This window comes from Toxotes jaculatrix, chromosome 9 (genome assembly GCF_017976425.1).
Source record: "Toxotes jaculatrix isolate fToxJac2 chromosome 9, fToxJac2.pri, whole genome shotgun sequence".
In the NCBI taxonomy this organism is placed as follows: domain Eukaryota; kingdom Metazoa; phylum Chordata; class Actinopteri; family Toxotidae; genus Toxotes; species Toxotes jaculatrix.
In genome coordinates this window covers 28,718,239-28,737,847 of record NC_054402.1, presented here as the reverse complement: position 1 = coordinate 28,737,847, position 19,609 = coordinate 28,718,239, and the positions used below count along the sequence as shown (strand labels likewise).

Genomic DNA, 19,609 nt, shown 5'->3' with positions numbered 1-19,609 from the left:
CATATGGCTCATATACACTGTATGATAAGTTTAGATTCTTATAACAAGCAGTGTTTCTTGTTCTAATTAGATACGACTTTGTGTTAGAACAGGAAAGTTTTGCAATGCAATGTTTTAAGTAAAATTGAATAATTTGGTTTCCTTTAATATGGAAAAAAAAAGTCAGAATGACAAACTTTTCACTTTATAATGAGAAATGTGAGCAAATGTGTTTTGTCCTGGTAACAGCGATACACTACCACTGTCACATCAAATAGACAGTCACACGATTGTCCATCGTTGGGTGCAAAATTCAATTATTTAAAATTCTGTTATCATAATAAAATTGAACAGAATTGTATTTATACACCTTGTGGTGTGAGTGAGCACCGGCAGAAAACTGGTCCATTTTGGAATCCACTGTTACCAGCATGATTCAAACTGACCTCTGCTTACAAATATTTTAAATATTGAGGAGATAGATTTTGAGTAGAGTGTCACTTTAATCCTTGCCTCCATCATTCATTCAGTGAAGTGCCTCCACGCAGTCCACTCTCTTTCACACACAGTGGAAAGCAGTTTCAAAGAGATGCTGAAGGATTCTGGGGACTAGCTTCTGGTTCAGTTATTTATTCTGCACAGGTAGAAACAAAAGTGAAATGAAATGTAGACCACCAATGAACAGACCACAAAAACAACGTTCACTCTTAAGGAATCAGTTCAGTATGTGGAGTGCTGTCCCACGTGAGGCTGTGCCATCTTAGCAGGACTCAGCCTATGACACTGTGTCCTTCAAAGGACTGGAGGCTGATCCTCATCTAGACACAGGATTCATCTGTAAATCACCAGGTTGTGCACCTGGTCTCACAGAGACCAAGCTAATGGTGGATTCCAGTGCTCCTGGTGCACTTTAATCAACATTTGTGGGTTTACCACCTGCAAGTTGCGCTCTAAAAAATAATGTGGTGAATGTGGACATATTTCCTACTGCCAGAGTTCAGACTCCTGACTTTAACTTCAGCCTTTTGACAACTGGTAAGGTAGTCTGCCAGGTTTTATTAAAGAGGATGCTTAAAGGTCAATCAGTGGAGTTTAAGCGTGAATGACATTTTTTTTTACAAACAGTGGCTTCAGACTGTATTCAGACCTCTTCACTTTTTGCATGCTTCATTGTGTTGTACATTTCATTGTAAATGGATAATGATGTAATTTTGATTGAGCTGATCAGTCTACACTCAGTAATCCATAATAACGAAGTGAAAATGTGTTTTTAGAATTTCTTTAGCAAATGTATTAAAATTAAAAAACAGACTGTGATCTGCTGCACCTGTGGCAAACTGGATCAATTGGACATAGTTTAGAAAAGCACACAGAGCACACATCTGTGCAGAGGTCCTCTGCAGAGATTGAGAACCTGCTGGAGAGACAACCGTTTCAGCATCTCTCCATCAGTCAGGCCTTTATGGTAGAGTGGACAGACGGAAGCCAGTTTGAGTACGTGTCATATGACAGTCTGTTTGGATTTTGTCAAACAACATTTAAAGGACTCAGGAGAAAACCTGATCACAGGGACCACAACACAAGACCTGAGTGTCTGAGTGGCTCAGCCTAAGTCCAGACTTAAACCCCTGGAACATCTGTGGAGAGACCTGAAGATGGAAGTTCACAGACACTTTCCATCAAATCTGACAGATCCTGAGAGGATTGGACACGAAGACTGGAACAAACTGCACAAATCCAGCTGAGCGAAGCTCATAGAGTCTGGAAGACTGGAAGCTGTAACTGCTGCCAGAGAGGGATCTAAAGAGAACTGGATAAGGTCTGAATATTTGAGAATTTAGTGATTTCAGTTTAAAAAAAAAAAAAAAAAAAGTTTAAAAAAAATTGTAAAAATGTCTAAAAATCTGTTTTCCTTTTATCATTGTGGGTCACTGAGTGGAGACTGAGGAGCAAAATTACATTTTTTTTCTCCATTTAAAACAAAATTTACAAAATAATAAAGTGTGCAAAAAGCAAAGACATCTGAAGACTTTTTGAAGCTGCTGTAAATTGGTCCCTTTCATCACGTCTTTACCTGTGACTGATGTCCACCTGCTACATGAGGTCACATGATCATTTTCCTATGTAATAAGTTGATAAGAGCTGAATGATGCTGAGAACTGCAGCCTGCTGCACCAGCTTTGCATAGGTTGGATCGCTGCGTATTTTGAATGTATTGTGGCAGTTCTGTTATAACTCAGTAAAACAGGTTGCGTTGTGTTTTTCCAGTGCAATGTTAAGATACATGTAGAGCTTTAAATCACAACTTACCTGAGGTCTAAGTCATTCCTTGTTAAGGAATAAATGAAATGAAAGAAAGAGAAGTGAATGATGAAGAGAGTGGGAGGAAAGGCTTCTTGGAATTTAGGATACACTGCTATCACATTGTCCATGACAGACTAGTTCCCTTTTTATTTATGACACTAATATGCACTGTTGCACATGTTGGGCTGTACAATTACCAATGTCTGGAACAGACAAGTGCCTGGGGGAGACTTTACTCACTTGAGATGGGAAATGCCGCTGACACCACTTGGTTGCGTATTGCAGAGTTGTTTAACTGTTTCTCTGTCGACTGATGCAGAATCTTTTAAGCTAACATAGGTTGATTTTGTTACTATTCATGTCCATGTCCCATGTGTGGTGGAGACATCATCTTAGAAACAAGTATCACATTAGCTGGTTTACATGTTACAGTTTTCTTTGTTAATAAAACCATCTATTGTAGGTTTCTTACTTTCCACCACTAGTCCGCAACATCTGTCCTGTCCTTTACACTCAAGCTTAGGTTCATCTTCTGCAGAAGGTTGCAGGTCTTGAAATGTGGACTTTGGCCTACCATCAGGACCTGAAAAAAACACTCAGATCACAGCAACTCAAATCTGTGCTCATTATTACAATATTTATCATTATAACAACTGTTTTTTCAGAAGTCATCCAGATCATCATAAATCAAAGAATGTCCTTTCTTAAACATCTTCAGATGTGTTGTTTTGGTCAAACTTAACTTGATTTTAATTCATTAAAGTCAAGTAAGACTGTGAAAACAGACATTTAACTGAGTGAAATCCTTATCACTTGGTATTTTAAGCATGAAAACATTGTATATCACCCGTCTAATGAAAGAAAGTAAGTTTCTTCTCCTGCTATGTGATTCCTGTTCCTGTTCCTACCACTAACCTCATATGAAAAATAGAACATCAAAAGCAGGAGATCTGTTTTTGAACGCCTAAGCAAAGATGTTTCTTTGAAGTCACCCCAAATAAAGTGACAAGCTTCAATACAATCTCTTTACAGTGTGTTCCCCGTCACTCTGCTCCTGACAAATATGATTAAAGCTTCATTTAGGGAATGACAGAGACAAATCACTGAACAGATCCATGGAGACAGAGTCTGAGCCTTCCTATAAGGTATCAGAAACAAACATGAATCTTTTGTCAGTATTAATAAATCAGAATTCACAGACAGAAAGATGCAGATTACATGGAAAATAATTATTCTAACAGATTAGAATTTCATAACCTTTTGGACCTGTTCATATTCAAAAAACTACTAAAAGACTGGATTAACATTTTGGGAAGAATGTTGGTTTGTTTTCTGGCCAAGAGTTCAGTAAAGACAGATATCAGTCATGTGTGCTGAATGCAGAACTGGAATCAGGATGTTGTTAGCATAGCATAGCTTAAAGAGTGGAAACAGGGGGAATAAGTTAGCTTGGTTCTGTTCAAAACACAGACACCAACACCTCTAAAGCGCACTAATGAACATGTTGTACCTCATCTGTTTAATCCATACACAGACACAATCTCAGTGACAATGTGTAGCTTGTCAGAACAGTGAGATTGAAAGGTTTGGGACCACTATGCCTCTACGGAGACCCAAACCTTAAACTGAAAGACCCTTCCATACAATGCAGTACAGTTTAACACAACCTTACCATTGCCTTAACCATGAGAGTTGAATTCTTGCTGTTGGGACGTAGCTGAGTGTACCTAATAAACCAGCAACCTGGTGTTCGGTATGAAATGACAGTGCTTTCCCCTTGACAAACACTTCAGCACATGACAAGGTTCACTGAAAACCAGTGGTCAGGTTTCTGTAAAGGTGGGCATGGTGATAGGACAATGTCCTCACTAAAACAACAGCAGTTTTTAGGTCAAAAACTTAAAACAACTTTTGTTTGTCTTATTGTTGAGGAAGCTCTAATGGTCAAGTGAATAAAGACTGTTGTCTCTGAAAAGCAGTGGTGGAAGTAACGTGACACTGTTACAGTGCCGGAAAATATTATTGGTTGGGAATACCAAGTACTGCAGCAGTAAACTTTGGTTTCTTATAACCGTAGAGGCAGCAGATCAGAAATATGAATCATTTTTGTAAAGGTCATACATCTTTTGGAAGGCACTAACAGATCAGAAATGCTGAAAATTTGCTTCAGATATTCCTGATCAAACAGAATGAACCATGTTCTTTTGGCGACAGATAGATAGACTTTTGATTGGTGACACTGTGAGGCCACCACCCGGTTAGCTCTGTTGGTAGAGCACGAGACCCAATCTCTTGGGGTTGTGGGTTTGAGCCCCACTCTGGACAGCACCACCTCCCATGGGCTCACCATCTGTGGTCATCTGCGCCTGGACCCAGATAAGTGGCGGATAATGACATGACACTGTGAGGCCATGTTTTCCAGGAGGAGCTACCATTGGTTGATTTCCAAAACACTTGTTTACAGAACAAACCCTTTCCTCTAGCTCCTCCTTCACATTTTTAGATTCACTACTGGTAAGGCTATAAAAACAGCAAAATAATACTTTGTTCATTCTGTCAGAACAATTTCTCTTTGTGGCTAGCAATGGTCATTGCCATCACTAGGAGATCATAAGCTGCTTTAGTTTTCATTTTATACTTTATAGAAAGTGAGAATTAGACAGAACAGCTTCTTTCATACTTGACAGTATGAACATAGAACATCATCCCATGACTCTTACAGTTATCACTCATGGCATTCTTGTTTTGCTGTTAGCTTCTGTGTGTGTTAACACGGGACTTGTGGAGGCCTTTTGGTTCTTGAGATTTGAGAATTTGCGTCTTACGAACTGTCTGTGATGGGCTTCTCTAGCCCACACCATTCCCATCATTCCAGTCCTGTCTGAGCGTTGACGTTGTGGAGAAACCATCCTTGTTGCTTGTTTAAGCTTAGCAGCGAGCTCAGGGAACTGCTGGGTGTACAGACGGTCTGTGTACTGCAGTTCTGGAGTTATGAGTCTTTCACATTTTGTTTTGGTTTGTCTGTCTATGTGTGGGTTTAGGTTATAGCCCTGAATGACAGCTGCTCCATACTGGAACGGCTTCAGCCCAGCATCTTTTATCTGGGACGGGTCGACTGCCCTGCCACCTTTCAAGCAGGTGTTTGCTAGCTTGTCTTGTAGCTCTCTCAAATGAGCTACTTCCATCTTCATCTGCTCTTGACCAACCAGACTATCCACTTTGTGCCAGAAGGTGGTGTTAAAGTGCAGGTAGATCCTCCAGTCCAGAGCATTCCACCTCTTGATTTTCTCCGCAGTGTTTGGTGAAAGTGGGTGACGAGTTTTTTCACTGCGACTGTTAAGCTTGAAGGAAACCACATCTTCCAGGGACCAGCAAAGGGCATGTTTGAGCAAGATCATGGACACATCAAAGTATTCAGAAATAAGAATAAGGTGGAAGTCTCGTTCAATGGCTGCAATAGCCATGCTGGCTACCTCCTCTAGATTCTCAGAATCAGCTGCAATGTTGTTATTAAAGCCAAAGTCAAAGGCCAGGATATTGTGAGCATAGTGATTGTTGGTTGCTGATGAGTTGTAGTTTGTCCAGCTGTTGTCTAGAAAGTCATCCAAGCTGTGAGTCTTGCGGAACGCTGGGATGCTCTTGTAGTAAGTAAAGATGGACTCCATCATGACCACAGGATGCCTCAGTATGGAAAAGTAGAAGGTATCCTCAGGCATCACTTTTGCCACCTAGGATGAAACATTGGAAGAAATTTATTTTCGAAATGGCATGTTGAAAAAATTCAATTCTGTCACTGTCACTGTTTATTTGTCTGTATATGTATATTTTGTATTTATTTATTTTTGTCAGAGAAATGAAATCTATTAATTAGCCATTAGCCATGTGCCTGCTTGTGCCCCATGTGGGTAAGATCATTTAAGGCATTTAAGGCATTTAAGACCCAGCTAACAGGGGCCCAGTTTGCCCAGCAGTATCACTTTTAACTTGTAAACAAACAAAACATTTGTTTGTTTTTTTGTTGTTGTTTTTTTTATTCCATCAAGAAAAATAAGTCAACATCAGCAACATTTATGTCACAGGTGATCACCAAGCACGATACTAATTCCATGCCTTGGTGCAGATAGTGGCCCACATACTGTACATGGATACAGAAAATACTCATGTGGATCCTGGGTAGACCTTCACATGGGCCAAATACAGTCCTCCTTAACCCCATTACCAACCCACATGTATAGGCTCATTTGGACCAATGGGGGGGCTGATTCATACTTTTTTGGACCTGAGTCAAGTCGCCCAAATGGGGCTCAAATGCCAGCACATCATTAACCAATGTGGGGTCCACATTAACATGCTGGCTGAGCTCAAGGGTAAAGTGAGTCCATCAAGTTCCTTCTGGATCTTTTGTTCATTTTCACTGACAACCATCTTCATAGATATGATATTAACTGTATGAGTTGAGCTTGTCACTCCTGAGAGTTATTATGAACCCACACAGTGTATCTAGTTCTACCTTACCCACACTTTAGCGGCCCTCACAATTTGTCTATCCCAAGCTTTTTAACACATCTAGCCTGTAAATGTACTGTAATTTCAACAAAACAACACAACTTGAATCATTTTGAGATCAAGCTCACCTCAGATTTTCTAAACCTCATGTGGTTGCACATGACGTGGAATTCCCTCACACTTCCGCTGCTGATGCCTTCCACAAAATGTGATGCAAAGAAGAATGGGTAAAACAACTGACTGTGCTTGTTCATGGGGAGGGCAAAGGTCAAGTTCCTGCTTTCACCATAGCGATACAGGATGTTTAAGATGGTGCTGCTGGCTGTTTTATGTGTCTTGAGGAAAACAATGCGAGACTTTGGTTGACAGGTTGCTTTAGTATGGACACTGTTGATGTGAGCCTTTAAAAAAGTGGATGGAATCGGAGTGTTGATGAGCCTTTTGTCTGTGCCTGCAGTCAAATGTTCCTTTGTGCTGTGGAGGACCAAGGAACTTGGGAGTCTAAGGCCTGGGTCGTTTCCATGTTTTGGTAGAAGCAGCTTTCCAGGTGAAACTTTTCTTGCATCCCTCTGAGATCCAGTAGCAAGGTCCACAGTTTTATCCACATGTCTTAACAGAACAACATCTGATGACTTTCCATGTCCGTCATTCTGATGATGAAGATCTGAAGGTCTTTCTGTCTGCAGTGACCTCACATTCTGCTTTCCTGCCAGTGAAGACTGATGATGAAGGCCTTCGTACACATTTTGCAGAGTAGGAAACAGGTGCTGTTTGTTGACAGTGAATCTCAGATGTGGTAGTCCCGTCAGCTTGTCTCTCCTGGAAGAAGTCCTAAACACAGTCAGCATGATGTCATATGATGTACAGCACTGAAATATTTCACAGCAGTCTCAGCTTTGTTAGGTTCCATGTCATGACACAGAAAAATGAAGTTATCTTGTCAGTTACTCAGAGTTCATTTTAATAAATGTTGGCTTAATTGATTTAAACAAGAGCTGCAGTCTGAGCCCAGCTTTTATCCATGATATATCATATGTTAGACATGACATGAAATGAAATGAAATGATATTCATTTATAATGTTATTATTTTATTATAATTTCACTCACTTGGTCAACATGTTGAATAGATTATTATGTGAATGCTAAAATGTACAGCATTTTCCCAGGGGCACCTAAACACAGATTCAGGTGAGTGGTGTGGCAGCAGGCGTGCAGCAAAACAGTGAGCACAGCACTTGGCTGAGGTACACCATAAGTCATATCATGTCAGGTTTTTCTGCTCCAAAAATATCTCCTTTCTTCAGCCATGCGTGACAGATGTGTGTGGGAAGTGACAAACTTCCACTGGTAAGAAAAGTCAGCTTGACTTGAGTCAAAGGTTTGTACTTATTGTTTGCCCAGACCTGGGGCAGTTCAGTGTTGTGAGTGTGTGAGTGTGTAACGTTACCTGGCCTGACGGGCGACAAAGGTCTGAATGGCGATACAGACCACGAGCAGGATGAGAAGTATCCACAGAGACTGACGCCTGCTGCACAGCCCTCTCCTTACACACCTGCAGGGGGCACAACACACACACACTGTTGATAGAAGCCTTCCTGGTATCAGTGAAACCAAAGAGAGCTCTGATATAGCTCTTTAATTGAGATATGATTAGGTGCAGTCAGTGTTCAATGTGATAAATAATATACAAATCTTGTGAATATTTTCTGTAGCTGTTAGCTATTGTCTCTTCCATCTGCAGCAATGACCATGAATCAATATATCATGTTTGGCTGTTGTCTGGACATAAAAACTCTAAACTCTTGTGGAATGCAGATGGACAGTAACCCTGTGATCAAACAACATCCAGTAGCATTTTGCCATCTCATCTCTTCCAGGGACTCAAGCTACCTCTGGGTGAAACAATATGTCAAACAGTGAAGGAATGAATTTTCCATTTTAACAGACTCACAATGTCTGGCCAACAAATACTCCACTGATCACCACACTTAGAAACTCTCTGCTTCAAATACACACATTCGTCCACTCTTTATTTAGACTTTTCTTTCCTCTGCCATTTCAGTTCCTTCCAACCTTTATTGTTTGCACTTCATGAACTGAATATTTCAGTTGCATATTTTTGAGTGTTAATGACAGTCACCTACTATCTTGTCCTACATGTTTTACTTGTGGACATTCTTACTGACCAGACACAGTGTTCATGTTGGACGGTTGTACAAACTTCCAGATTACTTTCAGTGGCAAAGCGTTTAAAAGTCATTAGACATTAGAAATAATTATTCTCACAATATCTGACCATGACAGCCACAGTATGGTTAAGATCAGGGAGAGTATGTGAAAATATTAAGAGCAAAGTCAAACACTAAGCTGAGAAGAGAACTAGTGTACCAGTGTACCAGATCCATGGTGGCCCCTGGCCTCCAAAACCCCAGGTTCACTTAAAGTTCCCTCAGTTCATGAAAGTTCATTCATATTCTTTGAAACAGATGTTGACAAAACTGTCTCTCCTCAAGGTCCATGTGGTAGCTATTCTGAAGCTTTCAGGTCTGTCACATGGTCCTTATCAACTGAGCAACCTCATCTGTGGGTGAAGACCATGTGATCAGAATCAGGCTCAGAATGGACCTGAAGGTGAGTATAAGACCCAAACACACCTGGCACTCACTAATATGTCCAATATGTTAGCTCAAACATCAAACCTGTGACTGTTACCCATCAGCACTGAAAGTGTGTTATGATGGGTCAGGTGCTCTGATGCCAGGAAGAAGAGTGGTCTCACTGTACACTGTGTCTGTAGGGTGACCAGGGCTCTGTAGGTCACCCTGTCAACCCAACGGGACATCACCCATTGGTTTGTAAAGCCTCGAGTTTGGCATTTGGTCGTCACCATTTATTGGAGCCAGAAGTGACCATATTTGGATAAGAGGGTGGAGCAAGGAGTGGGTCTGACGGGGATGCGGGGTGGAGTAGGCACTCTTCTCGCCCACCTACACCAACAACCTGACTGCTTCAGACTTTCGGCTATGCCATGCTAAGTTGCTAAGTTGTTTGTGAACGCTGTTATGGCTCCATATTTCCATTGACCCGCTACAAATACTGCATGTCTCATACTCTCCACATCCATCCAGTTTAGGTCTGAATTGCGGTAGCAGCCACATCTGTCCTTGTCCTGGCTGACAGGGAAGCAGTGGGGGGCTGCAGCAGAAGAATTCTTGGAGAATGGAGGCTAATTTTAACTCTTTTTTTCCATAGCCTAGATAATGTAATAATAAGAAGACCAAATATACACACTGGTCCCAGTCTGAGCCACAGAGACTGAGACATCCAGATTTTGAATCTCTAGACTAGATCCTCCACTCCCGTAATGTAACTCTATTGTGTCCTCCTACCTGGTAAATGCCCACATTTTTCAAACTCCATGTTTGTAACTCAGAAAGAGCAGACATCATACAACTGTTGTCACAGGCTGAGTGCACTAAATCGATGGAGCTCCACATTTAATTAACATTTGGGCCATTAATGGCAAACATACAGCAGCAGCACCCTGGTTTCCTCTACATGATGAAACAGCTTCATACCAACAAACATTAAATATAATGTGATGCTGTAAATACTATCCCCAGGAGACACACAGAGAGTGAAGACACACTGCTGCCTCGGGGTTATTCCCTGCAGGAGGCCATTTCTATATTTGTCAAAGACATCAAACGTGAGCTTTGGAGATGAGGAGTTCCATTTTGAGGATGGAGTTGACAGCAGTCAGTTGAAATGGTTGAGGGAAGGAAGCAGGGCTGAGACAGGAATTTATTATTTCTGTGATGAGCGGGGAGATAATTAGGAGATGGGGTCCAAGCACTGGAGGAACTTTTCATTTCCTCCATAAGAGTGGACATCTCCATGGGGGTCAAAGGGGCTGAGTAGTGAAGGTGGCAATAAAGCGTGGGAAGTTGGCGGGTGGGGCAGAGTTCGTCAGTCTGCTGTAGTGCATATTTCTGTTTGGAACAATGACAATAAGGAGTTAGACTTATCCTTTTTGAAGGAATGGTTGTTAGGAGTCTAAAGTCTCTCCCTCCTCCTTTGTGTTTCTTGCCTTTCCAGTACCTCTGCCTTCTCGTCACACTCAGCAGCATGCCTCTGCCCTTGTCGGCCTCCAGTGGATTCCTGTTTTCCTGGCTTACCCGTTCAAGCCCTTCATCTTATCTGGACACAAACTCCACCTGTTCTAGTCTGCCTATAGCTTCCTGTCCTGCTCCAGCAAAAAGAACTTTATTCTTTTTGGCAATAAACTGCAGTAGACTGTATTCCACCTGTCTCTGTGTTTGAGTTTTGCTTTTGGATCTTAAACTTTAGAGAAGAATAAAACTGAACATGTCTGCTATGTCCACCAGGTTCTCCGGCGCCTGAATAAGTCCCTCTTCAGGCCTGCTCTGTCCACTCCCCACATCCAGCTGTTCCTTGTCCCATATCAACCAGGACTTTGTAAATGTCAAGGTAACACAGTCATTCTAACTGCTGTGGCCACCATTTTGCATGTTTTGGCTGGTTTGATGTTTTGAGTAGCTTCAACTCCATTATGGACCGTACGGACAATTACTGTCAGGATACTGGTTTTGGGTTATTGTGTCAACATATACAAAACTGCAGCAAAAATAGCAAGTTATTATCTTCAGATACAGATTATTACTGGCACAAACAATATAAAAACACAGCCTGCAGTGAAAGTCTTATGATGGGGTTGTGATAGGGTTAAGAAGGGAAGTTGATGATCAGCTCCAGAGTGAGCCTTGTGACAGCACTTTTGATCTTTACGAGCGAAACCAGTGAGATGACAGCTGAGTGCTGCGTAACCTGAAAGTAACCCATAATGGATGACATCCAAATGGTCTTGGTCACAAGGTTCCTACCCAACTTCCTCTGAAGGATAAATAACACCATTGTTTTTTCTGTTTGTTTTTCACCAAGACACATCATACACAAATGGTCTTTGCTCAGCCGGGGCCAGTCAGCAGGGAGGGGCCCATTGGTCATATAAACATTAGAAACGTTGGTGCACTGTTCATGCTGCTGATTGTGAGTATGGAACCAAAAGACATCTGGCTGGTGTTAGTCAGCATATCAGCATATCATGCTGTGGACCACAGTGGCCAGGGAGCACCAACCTAACTATACATATTACTATTCTTAAGCCATAAGAACCCAGACCCATTTTTCCTTAAAGGAAAATTATGTGGGATATACCACAGACCGAGTGGACCACATAGAACACATTTCTGATGTTTTTTTTTTCAGAATAACACTTTTTAATACCAAAGATCTGTGTTGTTACATATATGTTACAGCAATATTTCCGTAACTGATTACATTCTTCAACAAATATGGTCAGACCAGGTTGAATGTAACATGTTATCAAAGCATTGGAACTGTTAAATGTGTTTGAAATTACATGTAGTATCAAAAAACAGCTTTTTGAAATTAGCTGCTTCCTTGAAATTTGCACACAGGCCATACCAGCATTTTGGAGAGGCCACTTCCCGTCAGAGTCACATGACAGCCACATGGTCATCACACCAGGATGTTTAGTATATGTTGCTTAGGGACTTAATGAGTTAAGGTCAGACATAAAGCTTTATAAGAAAGAGACTGGGCCATTCAAAGTGCTTGTTACACTGGTGTCACCGTGGGTTCTTATGGGTTAATCTGTGTTGCTGTTACAGCCACAACAGAACTCTGTTTCATGAGTCATTCAGAAGGAGGCTCAAATCCAACCAGAGCAGCTCTTTTCTACTCCCTATCTCCTGCTGTGTTAAAGCAGACATCAGCTCTCTGCTGCAGCCTGTGTCTGTGATACTCAGCCTGCTCTGCCAAGTTGAAGTTCTGGAGGCACTAAATAGCTGTGGGGACACAACACAACACAGTGACACACGCAAAGACACACACTCTACACACCACACGCTTATATCTCTACTGCTCCCACAGTCTCTTTTTAGCACAACGGCTCTAATCACTTTTACACTACGTTTTTGAGCAGATATCAGTGAAGCTCCACACTTATTGTATATATTTCAGAATAAAAGCTTACCAGAAAAGCAAGGGATTAGGTCTTTTGAGCTATTAGAAGAGTTTTAATATGACACATCTGTGCAGGAAGAGTTTCCCTGTCAGTAGAGACTGATGGTAGCTTACCAAAAATAAAAAAGTGGTGGTGGCTGTAAATAATCAGTATTGCTAAGAGCAGCAGTGAGATGAGCAGGACATACCATGCTTTGAGCTTACATTAACTCATAAATGGTTGGTTCTTTGCAGGTGAGAGTTAACAGCAGTCCAGATTAAAATGGTGGTGTGAAACTTTCGCTACGGACTGCTTTAAAACCTAGAAGGGTATAGCTGGGGCCCGGTTCATGTCCGTGTCTGTTTCCACACCGCAGAGAAGTGTCCACTGGCTTTGTCATGTTGTATTGGTCTGATGTTTTAGCACAGTCAGAGCTTTCTATAAACTGATCTCAGCAGCCAGCCGCAGCTAGCCGCAGCTCAGCCACAGCTCCAGATGGAAAAGAAATGAGACATTTGGTTTGCCAGGTCTAAAGTACCACATACACTGATCAAAACCACACTAAGACACTGTCTTTCATTTAGAACAGCAGCTAGTCACTGAAACCACAGTGTTTCATAAACCAGCTGAAAAATGAAACCAGGTTTGTTGTTTACATGGCTCACTTAAGTGCATGTAAACATAATCTGTCTGTTGGTGCGTCTCTCAGTACTCTCTGACTTCCCTATCTGTCTGTGGCTCTCAGCTTTGAGCCCACTGGCTCCTACTGAGGACATAATTCTTTAAAAAACAATTCAAGTTTCATTTTTAAGTAATTTCCTGAAACAGCTGGTCACTGTAGTTTTTAGCCAAGGTTACTCAAAGCAGTGACTTTGTTGGTGGTGCGGTGAGTGTCCGCAGCAAGACAATGTGTGTGTGTGTGTGTGTGTGTGTGTGTGTGTGTGTGTGTGTGTGTGCTGTAGTTTATACTAAGTCAGTATAAACTACAGCATGTGTGCTAATGGTGATGAAGAAACATGTCACCCAGTGTAACAGTGTGTCTCACTTACGTGTTTTAATAGTTTGTGGAAACAGTGGAACGCTATGGCTCAGAGGAGTCAGAGATATCAGACTCTAGGTAAAAAGACAGTACTAGCTGATTGGAGACATTATTACTGACAATAAGAAAAATGACAGTAATTCATGATTCATAGAGTTTTTGGAGGTCCAGGTGGATGGACATACAAAATTCTCTGACACTGGAAGCAGGCTTTGAGTATTGTGTGATTAGGTTTAGGCTACTAAAACTACTAAAACACATGGTTAAGGTTAGGTCAGGGAGAGGTGGTGGTTTTGATTGGTTTACACTCAATGTAGATCTTTTCAGTATTTATCCAAGACCACTGTGGTCCCTTATCCTTAAACAGCAGATTCTGTAGGAGGATAAATGAAATACACTGACAGAGTTTCATGCCTGCTGATGCAGTTAGCCATGAGGAAAAAGACACATCGTCCACACACTAAAATATACAGGCTCCCAAAAGTTTTTATTAATCCAACATTTCCACCTACAAGTGACAGTACAAATTTCCTTCATTCCCTCTTTGAAGATACGTCTCCCCCTGATGCCAAGACCTAGAAACAAATACTGATTTGTTTCTTTTAATGTATATTTTGCACAATGCACACATTTTTTTTATTAAAACAATAAGAAGAAGAAGTAGAAGAAAAGCTTTTGGGAGCCTGCAAATTTAAGGATGCGAACTTCTTCTGCTTTTCCTTTGTTGCTTTTTTTTTTTTTTGTCCTGCACATGACCACACCAAGGGTTGGATGTACACACTTTCCACTTTATTGGCTGGACCACAACAGCAGGGTCAGCTCTATAATCACGAATGTCTCTTGCTGACTCACTGACTGACTGAGTGATGAAGGCACACCACTGGTCAGCCGGCCGAGTGTTGGAGTTTTCCCGTTGGCTGTTGCGCTTTCAAAAAAGAATTGTTCCTATTACATCATCAGGGGGTGTTTAGCACCTTTGTCACTAAATTTAGGCAACATTGTTCAGAAAAGAAGTTGTGGACAAAACTCCTTCCTGTAGAAGAGTCTCTAGTATTGCTCTGTGTCTCTCCGTCGACATGCCTCTCTATGAGTCTCACTCAGCTGACACAGACATGGATGACCCTCTAACTTTCTCTCTGATCATCTTACATGTAAATACAACTGAAATCCTGGTTAACACGGATCTTAATGGGCCAAGTTTCAGTCTCTGTTTCATACTTTGTTCCACTGTCTGACACAGAAACCGAGAAACATGTCAGTGAGAACAGCTTTACTGTGAATTCAGCTGAGTTAAATGACTGTATGAGTGAGCACAGAGAGGAGGGGAGAAGCAAACAGATAAAGAAATGAATGAAATGGTGATGATGAGGCGTGTACTTTATCTAACTTTAGCTGCTTTCCACTAAAAACAGTTTTCAGTTTCACACACTGACCACACACGGTCCAGCGTTATGGCTTTCACAACAGTTCAGTCACACTCAAAATGGTCAGTTCCAACATTTCAGATTTGTTTCTGGTAACACTCACAGCCATGAATTATATATATATATATTTTTTAAATATAAAACAACAATCGTGTCATTATTACATGTTGTAAAATCCAAAGAGTGGGGTGGAATCACTTTCAAGCTGTTAAATAAATGGTCACTTTTCTGGGTGTGCACATGCACCGTACAAAGCACACACAAAGTTTGTGGTTCAGTCTGTGGTTCAGTTGCCATATTTAAAGCATGTGTCAGATCTGCAAGGTGATCTCCATGCTGTATGGAAACGAACTCAGACCACAGGCTGCCTGTTCAAACTGCTCTTAAAATATGAGGGCAGCGAGTATTTACAGAAATCAGGACTAAATGAGGGGGGAAAAGCCACTGGTTTCCCCAGGCAACAGCAACATCTGGAGCCCAGCCTGCTCACACACATGAACTTTTAACCTCTGTGTGAAAGCGAAGAGGTAGCTCCAGGTAGGCAACTCTGTCTCTTAGAGGAATTCCAGGCATCTCTATGCCAACGGTGGACTGGAGCTCAGTCAAACGCACAGCCAGTGTGAGTGAAGATGAACATTTCATCCTGGCTAAGTGTGTACTACTACAGCCTCTAGTCTGGTCCTGGACAGAGATGTGATCAGAGCCAGGTCACCCTGAGCAAAGAAATCACACTCATGATCTAAGCTAAACACTGGGCTGCTGATATGAAGCAGGAAGCGTGGGGGGGACGTGAAACCAACACAGTCTGGACTTGGAACAGTTAGAGGAGCACAGACATTTTCATGCTGAAAAAAGCAAATGTCAAATAATGGCAGCACATGCAGATAAAGATATTAACACTGTTCAGTCACTAATTACTTTCATTCACTTTCAACTTTGCTCAAAACTTCTTGCAGATACTTCACATTAAAAGCCTTCAAGTAAAGAGAGGGATTATATCCTCGGAGTTGCTGGGAGGCTTTTAATGTGAAACATCTGTGAGAGAAGTCTGTGACTGACAGAAGCTTATTAGCAATGAAAATAAAGAGAAAAAAAGGGAATGGAAGTGATGGTAAAAAGACATGAGTTGAGACTGACACCTCCAGTTAACTGGGCAGACTCCAAAATGGACCATGTACTGAGACTGTTTGCAATAACCTGTCAGCTACTGTTTACAAGGCCAAGGGGATGGATGGGGTGGGGGTTTAAAAACGCCCCATTTTGAACTTGCCCAACCTAATGGAGACTACTGGGTCTAACATGTCTAATGTTGTACTGAATGTTTACTGTACATTTAATGAACGTTTACTCTGAATCAGCTCCAAACTAATTTTAGCATTTAGATAGATTTGAGAGTGTGAACAAATCAGAATGCTATTCTGCAAATACTAGTTTTTTTTTGCTTTTTTTTATTTTAGGCTACTAATGCTACATAAAGTACACTCAGTGCATTTAGAGATAACATGTAACTTTTTTCGAACAGTTGAGTAGGTCCGATTTCAGTCCACCGAGGTTTCTTTTGGTTGGAGAAATTTCAACTATTTCCACTGAAGCAAAAATGTGAACCAACAAGCAGCAACCAACAGTGCCATCCCATCAGACAGCATAGGTACAAACACATGCTATTACTGAGTCAGTCAGTCCAGGTGAGAGAATGACCAATCTCTCTAACTAAAGAGAAAGGAGTGCCACCTTAACAGCCAGTGTTAGATAACATGAAGGAGGTCCAGCTTGTAGCGCTATCTGACCTTGGACTGGACTCAAGATCACCAACCTACATCCACACCACCTGGACTACTGTTACACTTATCAGATCCAATCAGCAGACTGTAATCTGAAGCTGATAGGCTACCATTTCAGTCCGCCTGGAACCTGGAACAGGATACAGTATCAGCATCAAGCTGAGTGACGTTAGCAGCAGACACTGATTTGACCTGCTGACTTGGGTACTGTTCACATAACAGTTTCATAGTGGATTCATATGGTTTTAAGCCTTGTTCCTTAAAAAAAGCAGCATATTAATTCTTGTTTGAGCAGGAAAGCTAAGAATACATGGAAGTGCACCTTACGGCTGCCTGCACTGATCACACACTTTTCTTCACTCTGACTCACTTCCTGACAGACATGTTTCACAGGAAATTACCCTAATTTATTTAATTGAATTGGAATGTCCTGTCAAGAGTGTAAAATCATTCAAGTAAGTAATTTACGACAAATAACCTGGTAGAACAAGTCCAGAACACAAGCCCGCCTGTATGTATTTTTTTGTCGGATCCTGGATGGCCTATTAAGCATTTGATTTTGTGCTTTTCCATTTACATTGATGTTTACGTGTTTATGTTTGCCTGATAAACCTTTTTTCATCACACTGCATTTAGCTGTGGTCAGGTCCTATGTTGATTAGAGTGTTGATAGAAATGTCCTGGGCACAGACCTTATCAGCAGTGGAATGTTGTTTCATCTGAGTTTAAAAATACATTTTTACAAACATCCTGTTCACTGATATTTAGGGCTGAAACTGACAGTTATTTTCTATTTGTTATTTTACTGTTAATTGTCAGAAAACAGTGAAACTTGTTAATGATTAATAACATGGACTAGTAATAGATTTTCTAAATTTGTGGTGTTAAGTGACTAACTGATGAATCAACTAAATGTTTGTTCCTGACCACATGGGGTGTGTGCTGAGATTACAAACACACACCTTTCGCTCACCTCAGCAGCCACTGGAACATCCTACCAAAGCCTCTTTAAATGACACCCTGAACATGTCCCAGCAAAGAGGACACAGACACCAGCTTCTCACTTACTTTACGTTCAGTTGGGACCTGAAACAGGTCCCTGTCCCCACCCCCGGCTGCGGGGGGGGGGGGGGGGGGGGCTACATCTGCCTCTCGGTGTCCTCCCTACAGCGTATAGCGGAGCGTGTGAGCGGGCTGTCCGCCACACAGGATGCTGTTCACGGGGAAATGAGAAAGTGTTCGCTGCTGAGGCACAAAGCGGAGTGGAGTCAGAGACAGCGGCAGAATAAGCGGAACATGAGTAGACTTACGAGGTTACAGAGCTCAGAGGCTGCTCTCTGATCCATCTCCTCGGTGGGGACAGCATCTCCCCGAAACCCCCGGTACAAGTCCCGCTCCGACTATCTCCCCGATCCCCGTCCTGTCTGCCGTCCTCTCTCACTCTCTTTCCCTCTCTTTCCCCTCTCTCTCTCTCTCTCTCTCTCTCCCTCTCTCTCTGTAGCTCTCTCGACTCCTCCTGCTGAGCCGTCATCACTTCGCACAGAGGCAGAGAGACATGAGGCATGAGTGAGGAGAGAGACACGATCAGAAATCAGCAGTTTGTAAAATCCTGTTGGACAAGTTCAAATGTCAAGTAGATGGACCTCCACCTCACAGCTGCTGTAGGTTCTGCCTGTCATCCGCTTTACACAGGGAGTGACTGTGAGAGAACCAGAGGAGCTTCCCTCAGGCATGACAAGCTCTGACAGATTCGGCTGCCTCCCTCTTCCAGCTTATTACTGGATGCAGCTTTGGCCTGGGTGTGTAGGTGGAGGTGCAGTGTGTAGCAGGGTATTTGAGTTTTATTGTGTCGCAGTAAAACAGGAAGCGTTTCTTTGTTACTGTTTTCTCTTGTTGTTGGTAGAACTGACTCAGTTTGTCCTCCAGTCCGTGGTCTTTTCTGTCTCACTCGGTGTCTGCTATTGTGTCCGTCTTCCTGTCCCACTACCACGACCTTTACCTCAGCAGCCTGCTGGTCATTCACTGGTGGCTCTGTGTTCTCCTGCACATCAGAAACAAAAGACTTTGTTCTTAAATGAGAATTAAAAGTTGATGTTTTAACCAGACTTTGCACAACAGAGCTGTCCCAGTGGAGTCTGTGCCCCTCTTGTACAGCTCTCAACACATTTCAATGAAAAAGTAAATACATATAAAGAAAAGCAAAGATGCCTGTAATTTGTGATGTTAAATTTGGTTAACACAACAGCAGCACTACAAAAACATTGGAATCAGGTTCAACATTTTTCCCGATGACCTTTTTTTTTTTTAAACTCTTCATCATTGCTCAGCTATCATATAACTGAACTGCAGTTGTTGAAATTTTCCATCTTTCTGAGGAACCACCCGTGAGTTCCAATCCATGTAGACATAAAAGTTAAAGTTCATCCAAGTTCATTCTTTCGAAACCATTTCAATTCACGGCAATCAAAACTTTCAGCCCTATTAGACAAACCTCAGGAGTGGACAGAGTCTTTAGTCTTGTTCTTA

General features: G+C 41.9%; 1 protein-coding gene across 2 annotated transcripts; it reads right to left on the bottom strand.

Annotated features, from left to right (window-relative positions):
- Window positions 1-596: 596 nt before the first annotated feature.
- Window positions 597-18,510, bottom strand: gal3st2 (galactose-3-O-sulfotransferase 2). Of its 2 annotated transcripts, none has more exons than XM_041047297.1 (4): window positions 18,394-18,510; window positions 8,238-8,342; window positions 6,918-7,620; window positions 597-6,011 (listed from the first exon to the last, which is right to left on the bottom strand). In XM_041047297.1, exons 1-4 carry the CDS (start codon window positions 18,447-18,449, stop codon window positions 5,013-5,015), a joined length of 1,863 nt encoding a protein of 620 aa, XP_040903231.1. In that variant the 5' UTR covers window positions 18,450-18,510; the 3' UTR covers window positions 597-5,012. The 2 variants fall into 2 exon arrangements, with proteins under 2 accessions (XP_040903231.1, XP_040903233.1); XM_041047299.1 differs by having other exon boundaries at window positions 6,918-7,608.
- Between the last annotated feature and the right edge of the window lie 1,099 nt (window positions 18,511-19,609).

Coding starts and splice junctions, on each gene's coding strand:
- gal3st2 (XM_041047297.1), bottom strand. CDS start 18,449: ATGCTGTCCCCACCGAGGAGATGGATCAGAGAGCAGCCTCTGAGCTCT. Junction 8,343..18,393: donor CCTCTGAGCTCTGTAACCTC/GTAAGTCTACTC, acceptor TGCCCCCTGCAG/GTGTGTAAGGAGAGGGCTGT. Junction 6,012..6,917: donor TGAGGTTTAGAAAATCTGAG/GTGAGCTTGATC, acceptor GTTTCATCCTAG/GTGGCAAAAGTGATGCCTGA.